Source organism: Diabrotica virgifera, chromosome 1 (assembly GCF_917563875.1).
Source record: "Diabrotica virgifera virgifera chromosome 1, PGI_DIABVI_V3a".
In the NCBI taxonomy this organism is placed as follows: Eukaryota; Metazoa; Arthropoda; class Insecta; order Coleoptera; family Chrysomelidae; genus Diabrotica; species Diabrotica virgifera.
Window position 1 is genome coordinate 262,470,316 of NC_065443.1, and position 21,608 is coordinate 262,491,923.

General features: G+C 35.0%; 1 protein-coding gene across 1 annotated transcript; it reads left to right on the forward strand.

The window, feature by feature from the left end:
* The first annotated feature begins 1,664 nt into the window (after positions 1-1,664).
* On the forward strand, positions 1,665-19,738 carry LOC114329441 (uncharacterized). Its single transcript, XM_028278555.2, has 3 exons — positions 1,665-1,853; positions 11,966-12,146; positions 19,519-19,738. Exons 1-3 carry the CDS (start codon positions 1,777-1,779, stop codon positions 19,708-19,710), a joined length of 450 nt encoding a protein of 149 aa, XP_028134356.1. The 5' UTR covers positions 1,665-1,776; the 3' UTR covers positions 19,711-19,738.
* Positions 19,739-21,608: the final 1,870 nt, after the last annotated feature.

Below are 21,608 nucleotides of genomic sequence, written 5' to 3' on the forward strand. Positions count from 1 at the left end.
TGGTGAGACTCTGTCCGTGTTATCGAGCCCAAGGTGACTTGGTATGCAGGTGTATCTCCCAAAAATTTTCGTACATATCTGGCCGTTGCGAGTAGTACAGGTTTCTGCATGATCTTATAAAGATGTTAATTTAGAACCAGCTTTTTTATGTATTCGAGGATGTTCTTCGGAATGACTCCAGAAGTAGACATAATAATCGGTATTGCCTGGGCCCTTTGCATTCTCCAATGTGTTAGTATTTGAATTTCCAGATCTCTGTACTTGGCGATCTTTTTAGTAAATTTAGTACGTAGATTATTGTTGTTAGGTATCACCACAGCAATAAGTGTTGTTTGTCTTGTTAATTTATTAACTAGTACTTACAGTGGTGAGCAAACTTTTTTAATGGGGGGCCACAAATTTTAAGAAATTCTATAGGAGGGCCAGAATTATAGAAAAAATGCATTTTGCGTTAAGGCTATAATTAAGGCTAATATGTATACTATACATGTCGATGAACCCTCAGCGGGCCGGATTAAATGCTTTCTCGGGTCGGAGTTGGCCCGCGGGCTGTACTTTGCCCATCACTGAACTAGTACAAGATCCAGTCTATTATGTGCCACTGTTGATCTGTCAGTACAGTGCGGTCTCAGTATAGCTTGTAGTTGTCATTATCAAGCATACTCTCAGGGACGTATTGATAATATGAGAGAGGGTCTGTTTACAGAAGTCCCAGATTGATAGCTATCTCTTGATGAAGGATCTTTCCTACTAAGTCATGCCGGTATAACCTGATCCTGAATGGCCAGTAATGAACCTTCTGTTTTGGGGAACATCTTTCCTGATGTCAACCAATAGTTCGACGATGTATTGTCGACATAGTCTTGGCTGACCTCATTGGGATGTCGCCCGTGCAGAGGTTTACCCATCCAGGTGCGCATTTTTTCGTCTTTAGTGAGGTGGTTTATGCGCATTTCGGGTTTCCTTAGTTTGATCGGTGTTGTGTCATCTACTACGCAGATAGCACGATGTAGAGTAGATGTCTCAGCCTGCATCTGAAAATAAGTTCGTAAATTAGCAATTTGTTTATCTAATTGCTCACCTATATCCGGAAGTCCTCTTCCTCATAAATTCCGTGGTAATGTCGTTCTTTCTACTGCACTTTTGGGATGGTGTTTTTGTGCCTTTGTGAGGTGTGCTTACTTTTCGCTGAAGATTTCCTGTATCCGTTTTAGTCCATTTAACAATGCAAAATGAATAGCTAAGCGTGGAACATGCGTAGGTGTTTAGTGCCTTAAACAAATTTCTACTGTTAAGGTGTGAACGAAGCAGCTGTTTAATCCTTCGTATATACTCTGTGGTTATCTCAGTTTTCATTTGCTTATGGTCAATTTTCCGCGCTTATTTTACTCCGAGATATTTATACATACCATTTTCACCCATGGCCTCATGTTCTGGCCATTTTGCATATCGAATCTTCCGGGCTGTACTTTACTTATTTATATTATTATTATATTATTCATTGAAAAAGTCCAAAATCCGAATGGCAACATTTTTATTTCAAATATTGCTTTACTCAGAATGTTTCTGGATGACTGAATTTAAATATTTGTAGTTGAATACATATATCCATATCTTGTTGTATTTACAAATAAGCAGACAGGCAATGCTTGTCATTGGCCAAACGTCAAAACTTAAAGTATTTATTAGTTTGATAAATATCTCAACAAACATTTCAGTTTTCATAAATCATCAAATCCAGTCATTAATACAAAATGGTTACAAATATATAGAAATATGGGTAATGGTATTAGTCATGAGAACGTTGATCTCCGCGACCGAGAAACAGAACGTGCAATGCCCCAGAGGATTTCGTAAGCATTTCTGGACTTTTATTTTAATCTATCTATCTATAAGCGAGGTTCCTACAGCCTCTGCCGCTTCTCGCATTTCAACCGCCATTGTTTTCTGTCCATCCATTCGTCTTCTTTGATGGCTCTATCTCTCATGATATGCCGTACATTTTCTTCCAGGCAACTGAAGGCCTTCCCCTTCTTCTTCTTTGTTGTAGTTTGTAATTTAAAGCTTTCTTTCGCCATCTATCTTCATTCAATCGTTTCACGTGACCATACCACACCTGTTGTCTCGTTTCAATTCTATCTACACTGGAATATACAGTATGTGTCCTCCTTCGAATATCTTCATTCCTGATGTGATCTTTTTTGGATATACCACACGCTCTTCTTATAGTCCAGGAACCAAAGCTTTCACTAGGAACCAAAGCTTGAAAATTTGAGAATAAGTAGTGGATTGTCCATGGATCAAAATCTATATGATGCCGACAGGCGCTTTTACCATGAGGGTGGTTGCTACTTCATCTCGGGGGTGGAAATTTTTTATTATATTTTGACCGCAAAAGTTAATAAAAACATTCATTCTAAGCTAAAAATGTTCTATACATTTTTTTGCAAATTCAAATTGCAAACATTCGTTATTCGCTTTAAACTTCAGTTTTTTAAAAACTAATCATTCTAGCCAGTAAAACTTCTAGAATCTATTAATAATACATAAATAAAGAAGAATAAATAAGGCCAAGGACTAAAAACTTACATTATTATGCTTCCAAGTGGATTTCTCCTTTTTTTTTCAAGAAAATATGTTGATTTTTTAACCGGAACTTTTTTATTTTTTATCTTAGAAAGTTCGTTAAAGAAGAATTTTATAAGTTTTTATAAGATCTATAAGGCTATTAATATTAAATGCTTTTAAAATTCTCAGTCACAAAAAGAGGTAGCATTGAAAGGGATGGTAAAGGTGGTTTTTGCATGATATTGCAAGTTTTAATTGTCAATAGCTCACTCAATTTTTGGCGTAAAAATAATTTTGCAAACCAAGTTCTTGGGAATTAAATAAGCTACAACTTCATATTTAAATATTTTTTCGTATCTCTGATGCCAATTTTTCTATTCTGAAGAGAAGGATTATTTTACCAAACTACAAAAACTCCATTTTTTTTAAACTAATCTTTCTAAGCCGAACAAACTTCTAGAACCTATTAACAATACACAAATCAAGAAAACCACATTAGGTCAATGACAAATTTTAATTAGGGTGGTCATTAGGGGGTTGTTTACGATCACTTTTTTGCTGAAAAAAATAGGGACTGACATTCTTTTCATTATAAGTCACCTAATTTTTTTAGCTAGAGATTTTTTTTATTTCTGGAGATACATATGTACTTTTAAATACTTTAAATTAGTTTCAACAAGCTATCCTCGAAAAATGCATAGTTTTTCCGTCCTTTGACTTTAACCCGGGAGTAGTCGCGCTCACTTCTGTAACGTCGATAGTCGCGTGTGAGATTCTATCTCAAAATACGAATTTAAAACAAATTTTTATTTTGTACTATTTTTATCTATTTTTTATATTGAAAATATATATTTATAACAATTTTATTAAAAAAACCTGTGTTAACGGCCACCTGCCAACATCGGCCACCTGTCCTAACGGCCAGTTTAAAAATTTCCCAAACCAATTGTATGTAGACTACAAAAACTAGCAATACCGTCCACCTTTCTGTATCGGCCAATAGTTCTTTCATTTTTAGTGGCCGTTACTGACAAATTTTACTGTACATATTACGAAAAAGGATGAAATGTGAGATTCTATCTAACGGCACGACTACTCGCGGGTTAAAGCTAATTGGTTCTCCCGAAAGCCATAAATTCCACAAAAAGAAGAAGAAGAAAAAAAAATTCCTACGCATTACTACACCCTTCCTCGAGGCACTTACGAAATTTTTTTAAGATTGCAAAATTTTTCATCAAGTTATCGCGAAAAAGGATAAAAATTGAGATTCTATCTCACCGCGCGACTACTCGCGGGTTAAAACTACAATATTTAGCATTTGACGAAGAAGAGCCAACATATAATAAAGTATAGCTCGATTACTATTGGTCTTAAAGAAAATTAAAAAAACGGTTTTGTTTATTTTTTCAAAAGGTACATTTTTATTAGGTAAAGGCGTTTTGATAAAACGAAGACTTTTTGAGTTATTAGCAGAAAACTGATAAAAACATTGACTTTTTCGATATAAAACTAACACTTTGGATAGCGAATAAATCGAAAACTATTAATTTTATCAAAAAAATATACAGAAGGTTTTTTGCTTATAATGAATGTTTTTACCAAATCTTGCGGTCAAAATATAATAAAAATTTATACCCCATGATGGGGGGGGGGGGGCAACCACTCCCATGATAAAAGCCCCTTTCGGCATCATATAGATTTTGATCCTTGGACTATCCACTACTTATTCTCAAATTTTCAAGCAAATCGATCCATTTTGTAAAAATTGTGAGGTTTTGTCCTAGTTTAAGCTTCATTACTTGGACTATTAGATAAATCCATTTCTACTACTTCTATAATTTTAATATCTTTTTCGTCATCTGCCAAACTTCTGCCCCATTAAGTCATAATAGGCTTTACCAAGGTACGATAGATTGTCAATTTCGTATTTTGTCTTATATCTTTAGACCACAGTAGATAACTTAGAATGTTTACCGCATTTTTGCCGTGCTGCGTTCTCTTTTAGATATCTCTTTTGGTAGTGCCTTCTTTAGATATTATAGATCCGAGATATTTATATTATTTACATATTTTTGTGGTTCTAATTTCTAACTCTGGATCTTTTGTTTTACCTTTAACTTTTATTTTAATAATTTCAGTATTCATTTATAAAACAAAGTTTATTTAAAGCCATAACTCTCCTTGTATTATATTTTCGTAAGGATCATGTTCCAATAGGGATCACGTTTTCTCATTATGGAAAGATCTAAGAAATTACTAGCTGTGCACATACCTTCTAGGACATATATTGTATCATTTCTGCAGTTATACATAGTTAATAATATGCACAAACAGCCCAACAGCTATTGGAAAATATGTTGACCACATGTGACCAACATAGCCCGGTAAGGCAAAATATACACAACCAAACTTATATCGAATCTCCATATATTTGTAACCTGCAGCTTTTGGAAACTATAGAAGTAATTCAGTTGAAACCATAAGAAGGAGAGTTCGTGTGCCCAAGGACTATATAGCAGGAGAAAGTTGCGGAATCCCGAGTTATCCAGGCATCACAAGATTGATCACGTTAATTGGTGTCTTCAACGCTAAAACTGGCACATTGGAAATTAGCAAAGTGTGCTATTTTTAAACGAAAGTAGGATATGTAAAATCAGATGATTAACGAATTCGTGTACTTAGAGGACGAGGAAGACAAGCAGGAACGGAAGCTGTCAGATCTGTTCACAAATATAAAAGAAGTGTCATGTTCTTGAGTCCCTCAAGGAAGCGTATTAGGTCCTGTTCTCTACCTGTTATGCACATACGATATACCTGAAATGGAAAATGATACTATAGCCACATTTGCAGATGACACCGCTATCTTAGCAGTAGGTGATACCAGCGAAGAAGCAGCAGAAAAATTACAGTTGGCAATCAATAAAATACACAACTGGACTAAAAAATGGAAAATCAAATTAAATGAATCTAAATCTATTCATGTCAATTTTACAAATAAAAAAATCGAAAACATTCCAATTAGAATAAATGATGCCCAAATACCATATGCATCTTTTGCAAAATATTTAGGTATCACACTTGATGCAAGGCTTCGCTAGAAAGTCCACATTAAAAAGAAAAGGGAAGAATTAGGTATCCGTTACAAAAAAATGTATTGGCTGATGGGAAGAAACTCTGCATTGTCCACATATAACAAAATACTTTTATACAAACAAATACTTAGACCAGTATGGATGTATGGTTGCCAACTCTGGGGCTGTGCCAATTCAAGTAATATTCAGATTATCCAGAGATTCCAGAATAAAGTATTACGGAACATCGTTGATGCTCCTTGGTATATCCGAAATGTCGACCTCCACAAGGATCTTGAGATGGAAGATGTAGACAAAGTTATCAAGAAGATAGTCATGTAAACATCGAGGCCATCCAGCTCCTCGATAATACTGGGCTAGAAAGAAGACTCAAACGAAGAAAACCATTTGAGTTAGTGTAAAGTGTTAGTGTAAAAGCAGAGCATAGTGTTGTATTGTGTGTTAGTTTTAGTTTTAAAATTTCATACTTGTTAAAAAAAATAAGAGGACACAATAGGGTTAAGATCTTAGATTATGTATCATGTAGTAATATAAGTTAAAGAAGAACTGATAATTGGTCAACTGATGACCAGATTTCAGTAGTCTAAACACAGCTTGTGTTTAATAAAAAAAAATGTTTTGGGAGGCACTATAATTGGTAAAAAAATCCTTTAATTTTCATCCAATCAACTTTAATAGCTCGCAGGTATGTTGATTTGGTTCTATAACCTGCAGTTAGGCTTCGGAGAGATGCAATGGAAAAAATTAAATTGCCCTTTAATTCGCTTAAAATAATAAGAAATTTTATATGATTCCATAAGTATAAGTTTGATTGTGTATGTTGTATATCGTCGCTGATTTGCAAAAAGGGGACTAGTAACATTCTTATATTTTTACTAAGTGGAACTTAGCTCCTTTTTACACAACCAGTTTGAAAAAAAAAGTTACTTTTGGGACGAAAACATTGTGAGACTATCTCAACAACAATAAGTAATACACTTGACCCCTTTTTACAGAATAGGTAGAACCTTCGTACCTATCATTTTTCCACATAACCCCTCGTTTGAATAAAATGTCACTTGGCACCTTTTTGCAAATCAGCGATGATATGTTGGCCTCACCGTACCAATGTGGCCTGCTGAGGAAGCAATCAGTGTTGGTCCTATAGGACCAACGTGGCAGTGAATGTGTTCAACATTTTCCACTGTTATCATATTTTTTAAACAGTCATACATTTAACTTTCTTGTAAACATCTAAAATGGAAGAAAATGGCCTCAGTCAAAAACTTTTACAATGAAAACACTTAAAGAAAATTACAAAACATCAATCTGCAAGTGTAAAAACAACAACGAAAAATAAATATCTTAAAAAATTTGCATATCTGAGGTGGATAAATTTAGCAAGAAACAGAGAAGAATTAATGATAGTAATTTTTGAAATTAATTTTGATTTATAACCTTTTTTAAGCCATAAAATTGGAAAGATCTCTTCGGTAATTGGAAAGACCAATATACAATATACAGAGAGGAGCAAAATTATGGAATAAATTCATGTTTTTAAGAATGGGAGATTTTGGAGAGAAATCCCGTTATTCAATTCTATATACAGCAATATAAACATTAATATAATTACTTATACAGGGTGGCCAAAATAATAATTTTTGAAATCAATTAATTGACATAAAAAGAAGAATGTACCTATGTAATTTATTTAATTCAAAATACATTTTACTGCTCTCACAAAATAGAAATAAATGTTAAGTTGACCAATAAATCCTGCTTTTCTCTTAAATTAAATGTTCAAGCTGTCACCTACCTGCCTCTTAGCAGTTTGAATATCTAATTTAAGAGGATCGTTACGTTTTTTCGGCTGCAATGATATTCAAATGGGGATTCATTTTTCTCGAATCCTGAGAAAACTAATAGGTATCTATTTTTAAAAAATTTAAACGCAGAATGAAAGATTACGTTATTAGCGAGGGCTGAAAGTCCCTCAGAACTTCTATGATGTTTATTTTAATAAGTTACAGGGGCGAAAAACTAAGAGAAAATTTAGTGTTATTTTTAATTTCAAATATTTCATTCAAAATCAACTTTTTATTTATTCTAAGGGACTTTCGGCCCTCGGTAATAATTTAGTCTTTCATTCTACGTTTAGATTTTTCAAAAATATTCATTGGTTCTTTCAGGATTCGAAAAAAATTAACACAATGCCCGTGGTAATACTTTCCAAATCTATCTTTGTCATACAACGCACTTAGTCGAATAGAATATTGTCAGTCAGACACTGACAATCAATATGAATATTGTCAGTCAGACACTGACAATTTTAAATAATTATTTGACATGAATCGGGAATATTTTTAGTTGTTGATTAAATAATATTGATATATATTGTATTTGATAAATAATTGATTTAAGAGGTTAACTTTATAAAAAGTTATTTATTGTGTATTATTTATGGAAGATAGAAGCAGAGAATACATTAAGATATATTCTATGATCCAAGTATTTTGTTGTTAAAGATGTTTAAAATTGTAAGTGTTCCATAGTAACAATATATTATTAAAAAATCACTTTAACATTTTTCATCTTTTCTCGATTGAGTTTAGTTTTTGTTGTAGGTACATATAAATTATTACAATCACTGAATACATAGCTAGTGAAAAAATTAGCACATTTATTAACTGAATTAATAATTTGCAATTATACAAAAAATAACAGTCCATAACATTCAAAAGCCATCTCTTTAAGCTAGTTATGACATTGTCAAGTAGAATGACATTCTAGTAATATGTACATATCCATACCAGTGTGAATTTTACTACACGTAATTTGCCATGTAAAGACAGAAAAGGTAGGGATAGCCGTAAAATATTTTGCGAATTATGTACCCATAGCCTTAAGCGAAAACAATGTTTATTTGTCACATCAACATATTTTTCTGTTTTCTGACACCAGGAAAATGTATTTTGAATTAAATAAATTGCATACATTCTTCTTTTTGTGTTAATTAATTTAATTCAAAGGATGTCAGACCACGAATACACTAAGAGATTAACATTTTCAAAACCAGAGGGTACAAGAAGTAGAGGACGACCACGAAGAAGATGGATTGATGATGTTGAAGAAGACCTAAAAATTCTAGGGGTCGGAAGATGGAGGGAAGTTGCCAGGAATCGACAGGAGTGGCGACTTCTTTGTGAGCAGGCCAAGATCCACAACGGATTGTCGGGCCACTTATGATGATGATGATGAATTTAATTCAAAAGTAATTTTTTGGTTACTTCATATAAATAATTATGGTAATGTTTATACACTAAGCAGCAAAATTAACGCACCACCTTAAAAATGGGACTTTTTGATGTCTAGTATTTTCTAAACCTGTTGTCCGATTTGAGTGATTTTTTTAGTATAATATAGCTTTATTCTTCAAGAATATCCAAGTAATAATACTGTTGTAAAAGAGGTCAGTGTCATTGTATACCGGGTGTAAAAATGATAGTGTGTTTTTTCCTCAAAGTTTGGAACACCCTGTGGAAAATTCTAGCGTATATAAAATATTGAAATTGAAACTTAACTATAGCCTTAATCTTTCTTAACAATTTGCTTTTTGATTCATTCGCTTATGTGGGATAATAAAAAAGTTGGGTAGTTTAACAACTAGCAATGTTATTTATCAATACAGTGTGTTTCTAAATAAGTGCGCCAAACATTAAGGAGTAATTCTGCATGAAAAAATAATGACTGTTTGCTTTATAAACATATTTCCGCAAATGCTTTGTTTCCGAGATACGGGATGTTGAGTTTTTTCTTGCAAACTGACGATTTATTTATTGCTCTAAAACCGGTTGAAATATGCAAATGAAATTTGGTAGTTTTTAAGAGGCAGTTATTTCGCATTTTTGTCATACAATTAAGAATTTTATACTCAGCATTGGCGTGCATACGGGATTTATCAAACATGTTTATACCCGTATACACGCCAATGGTGAATATCAAATTCTTAGTTGTATGTCAAAAAATGCGCAATAACTACCTCTTAAAATCTACCAAATTTCATATGCATATCTTAACCAGTTTTAGAGCAATAAATAAATCGTCAGTTTGTAAGAAAAAATTCAACATCCCGCATCTCGGAAACAAAGCATTTGCGGACATACGTTTATAAAGCAAACGGTCATTATTTTTTCATGCAGAATTACCCCTTAAACTTTGTCGCACTTATTTAGAAAAACCCTGGATTGATGAATAATATTGCTAGTTGTTAAAGTACCTAACTTTTTTATTATCCAACATAAGCGAATGAGTCAAAAAGCAAAATATTAAGAAGGCCTAAGGCTATAGTTGAGTTTTAATTTTAATATTTTATATACGCTAGAATTTTCCACAGGGTGTTCCAAACTTTGAGGAAAAAGCACACTATCATTGTTACACCCGGTATATAATGATACTTAGCTCTTTAGCAATAATATTATTACATCGATATTCTTGAAAAAACAAAGCTATAATATACTAAAAATTCACTCAAATCGGACAACAGGTTTAGGAAATACCAGACATCAAAAATGTCTCATTTTTAAGGTGGTGCGTTAATTTTGGTGCTTAGTGTATTATTGAAAATAACAATAATTCAATAACCTTTCAAATGAACTATTACACGACCCCCATTCTCATTAAACAAGGCGGAAACGGCGGGTTCGTTGGGAAAAATATTCCCATGAGATATTTTTGCATAATCACATTTGTGAGTCATCCCAGAATATGGATCAAGAAGTCGCCCACGTGAAAAGTGGGCCAATTTTTTTTTAACAATTTATTTTTAATCAAATTGCAAAAATTAATCTTTTTGGCCCGGACTATTTTTTTTAGATTTGTTTCTTACCATTCTGGACAAAAAAGCTCTCTTATAATTTTTCTCTAAAGTTGATCTTTTTCGAGTTATAAGCAATTTAAAATTTGAAAATCGCGAAAATGGCCATTGTAAAGACTTAATAACTCGGTTAAAAATTATTATTATGAAAGTCAGAAAGTGACTAAATCAAAGTTTAAAGTCGCCGCTACATGATCCTGAAGAAATCTGTGTCATTAATTTACTACTAAGCTGTTATTTTTAATTAATAAAAAAGACCGGTTAGATCATATTGACGCCGCTGTAAATGTGAGTGCGAGTAAGATGCACAATTGGACTGCTGGAATGGCTTCTCTCTCGCACTCAGAATTTACAGCGGCCGCACACGTGCATGGCGCTTATTATTGTTACTTAAAAATAACAGCTTAGTAATAAAATAATGACAAAAATTTCTTCAGGATCTTGTAGGGGGGGCTTTAAACTTTGATTTAGTCATATATTGACTTTCATAATAATAACTTTTAACCGAGTTATTAAGCCTTGAAAATCGCCATTTTTCGTTTTTTTCAGTTTTAAATGGCTTATAAGTCGAAAACGATCAACTTTAGAGAAAAATTATAAGAGACCTTTTTTGTCCAGATTGGTCCAAAAAATTAAAGAAAAAATTGTTCGGGCCAAAAATATTGATTCTTGGCCCACTTTTCACGTGGGCGACTTCTTGAACCTTATTCTGGGATATCTCACGAATGTGATTATGCAAAAAAATCTCATGGGAATATTTTTCCCTTCGAACCCGCCGTTTTCGCCTTGTCTAATTAAAAAATATATCGATTCCATAATCACGCCCAGATGGATGTCACTAGAATGATATAATATGCCAAAAAATCATAATTTAAAAATACAAATCGACCTGTTTCGGGATTTCTCTCCAAAATCTCCCGTTCCCGAAAAAATGAATTTATTTGATAAATTTTATTCCACTTTTCAATTAAGGGCATAGGCGCAAAATGCCGTCTGTCAAAATGTTCAATGTGATTAAATTAATGAATTCATTTTTTTTTCGAATTCTGAGAAAACTAATAAATATTTTTGAAAAATTTAAACGCAGAATGAAAGATTACATTATTACTGACGGCCAAAAGTCCCTAAAAACTTCTATAATGTTTATTTTAATAAGTTACAGGGGTGAAAATAAACGAAAAAATTTAGTGTGATTTTTACTTGCAAATATCTCATTCAAAAGAAACTTTTTATTTATTCTACGGGACTTTCGGCCCTCGGTAATAAAGTAATCTTTCATTCAATTTTTCAAAAATACTTATTAGTTTTCTCAGGATTCGAAAAAAATGAATACATTTAAAAGACATTGAACATTTTGACATGCGTCAAAGTTTTGCATTTTGCGCCTTTCTCCTTAAAATGGCTATGAAATGGATTATAACCACTTAGGTATCTATCATATTTCTCTTTTTAGACGAATAACTTCAAATTTTATTTTTGCTCCAATCAAAGGTGTGTATTATCCATGCGTTATTTTAAGGCCAGCTTCCGTTATTCCCGGAGGATTCGTCGTTTATTTCTTTCATCTTAAACAGGAGACAGAAGTGTCCCCAAGGAATATAATTGGCAATTTGTGGACGTTGATGTACTGTCAGGTAAGTAAAAGTAAGAGGAAAAGTCAATTTCTCGTCCAAAAATACCCATCGGTGCTTTTAAGAAATTTCAATCTTCAATTTAATTATAACCTGAAATTCTAGTGTCTACGATTTAGGCCATCCGCACATGGGTCGATCGAAGACACGTCTCGAAGTTCGCCCGTCTTTCTCGTCTTGTACGAACATTGCGGCACAAGCGATTGCTCTCCGCACACTAGTCGATTCAGTTTGCTCACATCTTCGGAAGAACGCATTTTTTATATATCAACCAAAACGACTATTTCGATCTGTGAAAAGTATTGTTACATTTTTAGTATAATTTGTATACAATGAGCATTATACAATTGAGGGTATTTTTCTACTTCCCTAACGAATTTTATATTAAACACCTAGAAACAGAAGTTCAATGTTTTCAGAATTTTATATTACAAACAATATATTTCCACAAAGCTGCTAGTACTACATACAACGAACATAACATTCACTGATTTTTAAAAAAACTAAAATTTTATTTAGCGCAAAAAAACAACAAAAACGAAGGAAACAAATAAAATAAACTTACCTCCATGACTGGAAACGTGCGTCTCACTCGAAATTTCTCATGTGCTACCGATCGCAAGGGACGAGAGTCGTACAAGACGAAGAGATTTGCAATCCTAGACGACCACTAAACGCCGCGTCTACGGAGCTCAACGCCCCAACGAAGGAACTTGAGTGTTGTGGAGAGACCTACGCGACTGGACTCGAGTCGACCACTTCGAGGGTCGACCCGTGTGCGGACGGTCTTAAGCCGTCTGCACATGGGTAGATGCTCGAAGTAGTCGACTCGATTCCAGTCGCGTAGATCTCTCCTCGCCACTCAAGTTCCTTCGTTGTGGCATTGAGCTCCGTAGACGGGGCGTTTAGGATTGCAAGTCTTCTCGTCTTGTGCGACTCTCGTCCCTTGCGATCGGTAGCACACGAGAAAGTTCAAGTGAGACGCACGTTTTCAGTCATGGAGGGAAGTTTATTTTATTTGCTTCCTTCGTTTTTTGTTAATTTTTGCGCTAAATTACAATTTAGTTTTTTTTAAGATCGGTGAATGTTATGTCCGTTGATTGTAGTGCTAGTAGCTTTGTGGAAATATATTGTTTGTAATATATACTTCTGAAAACGTTGAACTTCTCTTTCTAGGTGATTATTATAAAATTCGTTGGGGAAGTAAAAAAATACCCTCAATTGTATAATGCTCATTATATACAAATTATACTAAAAATGTAACATTACCGTACTTTTTACAGATCGAAATAGTCGTTTGGGTTGATATATAAAAAATGCGTTCTTCTTGGTTAGAAGATGTGAGCAAACTGACTCGACTAGTGTGTGGAGAGCAATCGCTTGTGCCGCAGGGTTCGTACAAGACGAGCATGACGCGCTAACTTCGAGACGTGTCTTCGATCGACCCATGTGCGGACGGCCTTAGTCTTAAATTTACCCAAACCTCTTCTGTAGGTTGTATGCACTACTAACATGCATACTCGCATACTCGTATTTCACTTTTGTACTTTTTTACATCAACTCAAACTGCTTTGTCATTCTAATTCTTCACAAAAGTTATGAGTTATCGAAGAGTTATCTTCGCGCCATCTCTCACCCGAATGCCACGTCAGTGAACCACGTCACTATCGACGGTATAAATTGACCGTCCCCAGTCCCAAGGCAACTAACATCATAGACATTCCCAAAATCAAATCATCGAGAGGTAGAATTCTCGTATTAGGAATATCACCTTCAAATTAATCAACGGGTGATATTACAGAATTTAAGACATCCTAAAAACTCCCTGTTTATCATTCGGAAACTTTAGGAATCCACAAACGCAAAATCAACAAACTTTGCACACCGTCAATTCTTCAATTCAAGTACGCAAATCACCTTGAAGCCATCCCACTGTCATACCTACTGCATTCTAATTACCCAATTCCCACCTGCTAACTCCTAAAGTTTCTAAATAGAAATCATTCTTCTGTAACCACATATTAAACCTAAAACTACGTTGAAGTATGATGAAATGCTATATTACTTGGTCTCTCACTCTAGAGAACAAAAAAGCAGAAGGCCCCGGCGGAATACCAAATGTATTGATAAAGAACGGATCTGAAAAGTATTCTGGGAAAAGCCAGATGAAAAAAGGTCTGTAGGGTAGGAAGGCCTCGAAAAAGGTGGAAAGATGCAGTCAAAAAAGATCTGGAGAAAATGGGAGTGAGACAAATTGGAATTAGTGGCACATGACCGACAAACACGAAAGGCAATAGTGAACGGGGCAAAGACTCACGAAGAGTTGTAACGCCATCGATGATGATGGATCTGAAAAGCTATTCCGTATGATACACAAAATGTTATGGGTATAGATAGAGCACTGAATGGAGAAGACTTACCGGTAGAATGGACTAAAGCATATATGACATCAATATGTAGGATTGTAAATAGTTTACCTTATATTTTAAATTCCCCTGTATATCATTTTTCTTAATTATTAGTACGAGAACGGGATAAGGGTCTCACACATATGGACGTTGGCCCAGATGTGCAGAACGAATTGGGGATTACGGCGACAGTAGCGGACTACTTTTAACTTTATAGTTTTAGTTTATTGAAAAAAGACGGCGGCGGGTCGGTACATACTTTGAACCAATTTTAATTGGGTTCTTTCACAGGAAAAAAGAGATTAGCCTAAGAGGGTTTGTTTTAGCGTAGGGAACGAGAACGAATACATTTAGTCGATTTTAACATCATAAACGCGACGGACGTCTTCTTAGGGATAATAAGACGTAAAAAGACGAATTAAGACGGGTATTATATTGATTAGTCGAAAATTATCTATAAATACCTACATTTCTTTTTTTGTAAGAATAAGAACACGTAAGATTTTAGTCGAGTTCGAGTTTGGCAAGCGAGGCGAGAGGTCGTGTGGCAGGTGTATTGGCGATAAGGTAATTTCGAATTCGAAACCTATCACAATAAAAACACCGGTTTTTTAAAAGACCTATCGTTATCGATAATCGTTAAACTTAAAAAGCGTTCTTGTGCGAAATAAAAAATAAACTTCTAAGTGTATAATAATAATATTTATATTAGTGCTGAGGTTAACATTTAATTTAAAATGGCCAGTGGCGGAACAGGAACAATCCGAAAGGAAACCTATAGAAAGAATGAAGAACTATTCTCAGTGGTACTGGATGAAGCGATAAAGAAAGCCAAGAGAAGAATGAGAAAACTAACATTAAGATACTGGCAAATGAAACAGACTCAACTATCGGAGCTACTATTTGCAGACGACATGGTATTGATAGCAGAAAACAGAGAAGACTTACAGAACAATCTTGAAATCCTAGAAGAAGAACTATCAAACATAAATATGAAAATTAATACAGAGAAAACAAAAACAATGATAATTTCAAATACGAGGAAGACACACGCAATAGAATTAGACGGGAAACAACTAGAGCAAGTGGAATATTTTAAATACCTAGGAGTAATAATCGAATCAAATGGTAAACAAGACATGGAAATAAACGAGAGAATGGGACGAACAGGAAGCTTATTTAACACTATGAAAACAACATTTTTTGGGAAAAAAGGGATACCGGAAAAAGTAAAAACGGCAGTCGTTAAATCAGTAGTTAGACCAACAATCATGTATAGCAGCGAGACATGGACATTGACGGGGAGACAAAAATCCAGAGTCAATGCTATGGAAATGAGGTTCCTGAGGAAAATAGCAAACAGAAAAAGGACAGACAAAATACGAAACGAAACAATTAGACAAAACCTAAAACTAGAACCAATCAATGAAAAAATAGTAGAAGGACAACTTAGATGGTTCGGGCACGTGTGTAGAATGTCGAACGAGAGGCTAACAAAACGAGTGTTCGAAACGAGAGTGCAGGGGAAAAACAAAAGAGGGAGACCAAGAGTTATGTGGGTAGATGAAATCAGGAAAGAAGTCGAGAAGAAGGGATTGACATTGGAAAGTGCAAGAAACCTAGCGCAAGATCGAAAATCATGGAGACTACAATGCCAAACTCAACTCCACCAGCCTTACACCTAAAGGTAGAAAGGCTTAGGACTAAGTAAGTAAGTAAGATTTTAGTCGCATTTACACAAGCACTTTTACATTTCGTCAATTTAATAGTATCAATAATTTAGCTATCTATTTTATTAATTAAAACTGTTAAACATCAAACGGACTTTTATTACGATTGTCTTTAAAGAATCCCTACAAATATATAAGAAAGGAAATAGAAAAAACTGCGGAAACTGTCAAGAAATCAGTATTATATCATAAGCAGACTGTATGTAAAGATTATAAAGGAAAAATTATAAATACTATCATCATCCAGCCTTCTGCATCCAAATTTGAACATAGGTTTCCCCTAATTTCTTCCAGTTTTGTCAATCTTGGGCTTCCTGCAACCAATTCACAGCAATCCTTTTGACGTCGTCTGTCCATTGTGTAGGTGGTCTACCTCTACTTCTTCTGTCTGCTCTTAATTCCAGGCAGGTTTCACAGAGATGAAAGCATGCTTAGATCATATTTACACGGTCGAACAACTAATAGAAAAAAAATGGCCAAAATAGATCCGTCCATCTGGATTTTGTAGATCTTAAGAAGGCATATGACTCGATACCTAGAATCAAGCTAAGGCAAGCAGGGGAAGACATCGAACTTCCACGATTAATAATAAAAGCAGTATAAACACTCTACAAGAATAACAAAGTAGCTATCAAAACAGGCAATAGAATATGCAGTCCATTTAAGACGACAAAGGGAGTACTACAGTGCTGTTCCACATCCCCTACCCTGTCATAATATTCCTGGAAAAAACCCGGAAACCATGGAAAATAAAGTGCGATGCAATGGATATACCAGTAAGGAACGAATATTTATATACCCTAAGTTTTGCTACTGAACTGTTCAACGCCATATACGACTCCCAGAGGAATGGCTTTATTACCCAAGGTAATATCCCAGAGGAATGGCTCTTGTCAACGTTTGTAACAATACCAAAAAAACGATCTGCGAAAACGTGCGGAGATTTCCGGACTATCAGCCTTATGAGTCATGCACTTAAGATTTTTATTAAAATCATACATGCCAGAATTTACAAGAAATGCGAGGAAAATGTCGGTGAAATGCAATTTGGATTCCGCGATTCCATGGGTACACGTGAAGCACTTTTCACCTTACAAGTTCTACTTCAGAGATGCCGCGATGTTAGTTGTGATGTCTATGCTTGTTTTATTGACTACGCCAAGGCATTTGACCGTTGCCAGAACCAGAAGATGGTCACCGCCCTACAAAGAGTAGGATTAGATGAGAAGGACATTCGGATCATCATGAATTTATACTGGAACCAGCGTGCTCAAGTCAAGGTCGAAGACCAGTTAACCGACCAAGTGAAGATCATGCGAGGAGTAAGGCAGGGCTGTGTGCTCTCGCCGGCTCTTTTCAATATATACTCTGAGGAAATTTTTACTGAAGCCCTCACAAACCTAGAGATGGGAATCCGAGTGAACGGTGAATACATCAATAATATCCGCTACGCCGATGACACTGTATTACTAGCAACCAGCCTAAATGATCTACAGGCCTTACTAGACCGTGTGAGAACTGTGAGCGTAACATACGGACTGAACCTTAATATTAAGAAAACTAAATTCATGGTTGTCAGCCGTGTAAATTTAGATCCCGGGGCACTAATGACAGATAGCGAAGAGATCCAGAGAGTCGACAGATTCACTTACCTCGGAACTACCCTCAACTCACAATGGGACCACGCTCAAGAGATTAGATCCAGAATTGAAATGGTACGGTCTACATTTATCAAGCTGAGATCCTTGCTGTGCTGCGGTGATCTCAGTTTGGGAACCAAGATGCGGATAGTGAGGTGCTACGTTCTTCCAGTGCTACTGTATGGAGTTGAAGCCTGGACACTGACGCAAGCCACTGAAAAGCGGATTGAAGCCTTTGAGATGTGGATCTACAGGAGGATACTAAAAATATCTTATGTGGACCATGTCACCAACATTGAGGTCCTACAGCGCATGACAAAAGAAAAAGAAGTGCTTAATTTAGTAAAACAATGTAAGCTTGAGCACCTTGGCCACGTGATGCGGAACGAAGAAAAATATTCAGGTCATGCAGGGCAAAATATTTGGCAGGAGAGGACCGGGACGCCGTCGTATCTCGTGGTTGAAAAACCTCCGACAATGGTTTGGGATAACCTCCGCGGAGCTGTTTCGCAGAGCAGTCAACAAAACAATGATAGCCTTGATGATCGCCAACATCCGGACCGGATAAGGTACTGAAGAAGAAGAAGAAGAAGTTTTGCTAACGACCAAATAGTGATCGCACAAGAAGATGACCTGAGTTTTATGATGAGAAAATTGGGACAAGAATATACAAAGAATGAGATCGAAATAAACCTAAAGAAAAATGAATACCTAACAACGGAGAATACAGCAATAAAACAGCTGGAAATAGACGAAGGTAAACAAATCATAGGAACAGACAAGTACAAGTATTTAGGTTTCATAATATCAAACAAAGGAACAACGGAAGAAGATATAAAAACAGACTAGGACAAACAAGTGGGATAAGAACATCAGCATAAAAACAAAAAAAAAGAATATAACCATGACAAGAAGTATCCTCATTTATAGGTGTGAAAATTGGACATTAAATAAGAAAACCAAAAACAAAATAAGAGCAACAGAGATGGAATTCCCAAGGAGAAGCTGCAGAGTAACAAGAAGACATAGAATAAATAACAGAGATTAAGAGAAGAATGGGAATAACCTCAGATATAATAGACTACATCGAACAGAAGAGATTAACCTGGTACGGACATGTCAGAAGAGCAGACCAAAATCGTTGGATAAATAGAATAACAGGGTGAAGCCCGATAGGAAGAAGGAAGAGAGGCAGACCCCGAAGATCCTTCAGAGATGAAGTGGATGAAGCAATGGAGAGAAGAGATCTACTAAGAGGACTGGCACAACAGAAAGAGGTGGAGGGAACGGTTGAGTGAAGGAATGCAGTGAAAATTGTGGAAATCCTTAGTATAAAATATATAATTTTTTTCGTTTTTTATAAGCTACATTTTTGCTACAAATATTTTTTTTCGGAAAAATACTTACTTTTTGAGTTATTTGAGAATAACCGTCAAAAAATGTATTTTTTTTTTGTTCAAAAATGAACATTTTCACTCGGAAATAACTCGAAAAGTATCGACTTTTCGTGATATCAGTTTGCAATATGACACTACATATTATGACTTTTCTAAAATTATTATTTGCCTTCTTTTAAGCTATTATAGTATTTTTTTAGGTATCATTCATTGACGGCTTAGGTAATGTTTGTACAGGAAGAATAATAGGAACAGATAACAATATTTCAGATACAAACTTGGATCAGCCAATTAATTTTTTTATTCAAGGCGATTGCAGGTCTGTTGCCACGTGGATATCCTTCCCATACATATTTTTAACACGTGATCAAGTAGAGGTTTTAGGTTGCTAACATTTTTAAATAAACCATTTACAATATATTATTTGTATTTTAGTATTTTATACGTAAATGAGGCAGATCAGGACTAAGTCAAAGAGTGGAGGTGACAGAATTAATCGACCAGAAGGACGTCGAAAAGGATGCATGGTTGACTACGTAAAGAAGTTAGGTATGTATGAGGAACAACAAATAACGTTGGAACCACAAACACCAGAAATTGTCATAAAAGAAGAAGTTCCTTAGCAAGAGTGAGGTATGAAAAACAGCATGAAAATACACTTGTAAAATTAAAAAACTGAAAAGCTGCAGATAAAGATGGCATACCAAATGAATTGTTAAATTACGATGGAGCATCAATTACGGATCAACTGACAACATTAATTAACAAGATTATACATAATATAAGAAACGACAAAATATCAGAAGAATGGATGAAGGACAAGCGAGATAATCTTATTATTCAAAAGGGGCGATAAGAAACACCAAAAAAAAACTGCGTAGGTATCAATTTGCTAAATACTGCCCTGAAACTTACAACTAAAATTTTGCGAAAACAAATAGATTAGCTCATAAACTTAGCATGGTAGAGGAGCCCAAACGGGGGTTTTTGCAGTTACTCGAGCGCGTCAGATTATTACATGGGGAAAATCCTTGTAACCTGAAAATGTACCTCTACCATATATTGGCTTTTAATGCAGGGGAGTTAGTTAATTGGGGGCCGAAAAAAAAATCTATCCTTAGAAAAACTCGAAATCGTCAGTTTATGATAAGGTAAGTTAAGTACATGCAAAAGAGTGTATATTTTAAAAATCTGACTATTTGAGCAGGCCGTAAGGAAATGGGTCAGTCCCAAAGTTTCACAAGAAAAAGCGAATATTTCGCGAAATGAATGACAGATCGAAAAACTAAAAAATACGTAGTCAATATTTTTCAAAAATCTATCGAATGATACCAAAGACGACTTCCCACATAGAAGGGTGGGGGTAAATTTAATATTTTAAATACGAATCCCGCGATATTTCGCGAAATGAACATCAAATCGAAAAACTGAAAAATACAGTTATTCAATATTTTTTAAAAATCAGTCGAAAGGCACCAAACACGACCGCCCACGGAGGTGGGGAGGGGGTTACTTTAAAATCTTAAATGGGATCCCCCATTTTTTATTACAACTTTGGATTCCTTGCGTAAAAATTAGCAACTTTTATTCGAGACATTTTTTCGAATTGTGGATAGATGGCGCTATAACTTAAAAAAACGATTGTTGGAAATGGAAAATTAAATTAAAAAATGGGAAGTCGCCACTAAAATGAAAAATTTTACTTAATTTTTTTAGTTTTAGGACCTACTCTTCACAACCCAATAGGTCCCCAAAGCGCTCGAGTGACTGCACATTTAGCATACTTTGCTCCCCTACCAGAGATGAGCAACAAGGTTTTCGTACGGGAAGTCCGTTTACAGATGCAATTTTCGTCATAAAACCGATTAGAGAAAAAGTATTATAATACATTATGTAGAGCCGCATTCCCATGTTTAATCTACTTAAAGAAGGCATTTGACAGAGTAAGACCTAAATATGTAATACATCTCTAAAACGTCTATCAAAATAATAAGATGTAAGTGGCAGAATAGATGGACAATGAACGGAAGTTATACTCGTAGATACAGACAGTGAAATAAGACAAGATATTCACTAAGCCATATGCCATTCAATCTAATTATGGATAAAGTCATAAAGAACTTCAATAAATGAAGGGAATACAGAATGAGAAACAACGAAAGTAAAATAAGGTTCTGAAACTATGTTCTTGTTGCAGATCTAAGTTAGAATATTGTGTTTATATGTCGCACCCTCAGTAATATAGAGGCACAATTCAAAAAAGTAGATTTTTGGGAAATCGCGTTTAAAG

Bases quoted from the DNA above. Each gene is read 5' to 3' on its own strand.
- LOC114329441 (XM_028278555.2), top strand. From the start codon at position 1,777: ATGGGTAATGGTATTAGTCATGAGAACGTTGATCTCCGCGACCGAGAA. The intron at 1,854-11,965 runs GTAAGCATTTCT...TTCTCTTTTTAG, and splicing joins GCAATGCCCCAGAGGATTTC to ACGAATAACTTCAAATTTTA. The intron at 12,147-19,518 runs GTAAGTAAAAGT...GTATTTTTTTAG, and splicing joins GGACGTTGATGTACTGTCAG to GTATCATTCATTGACGGCTT.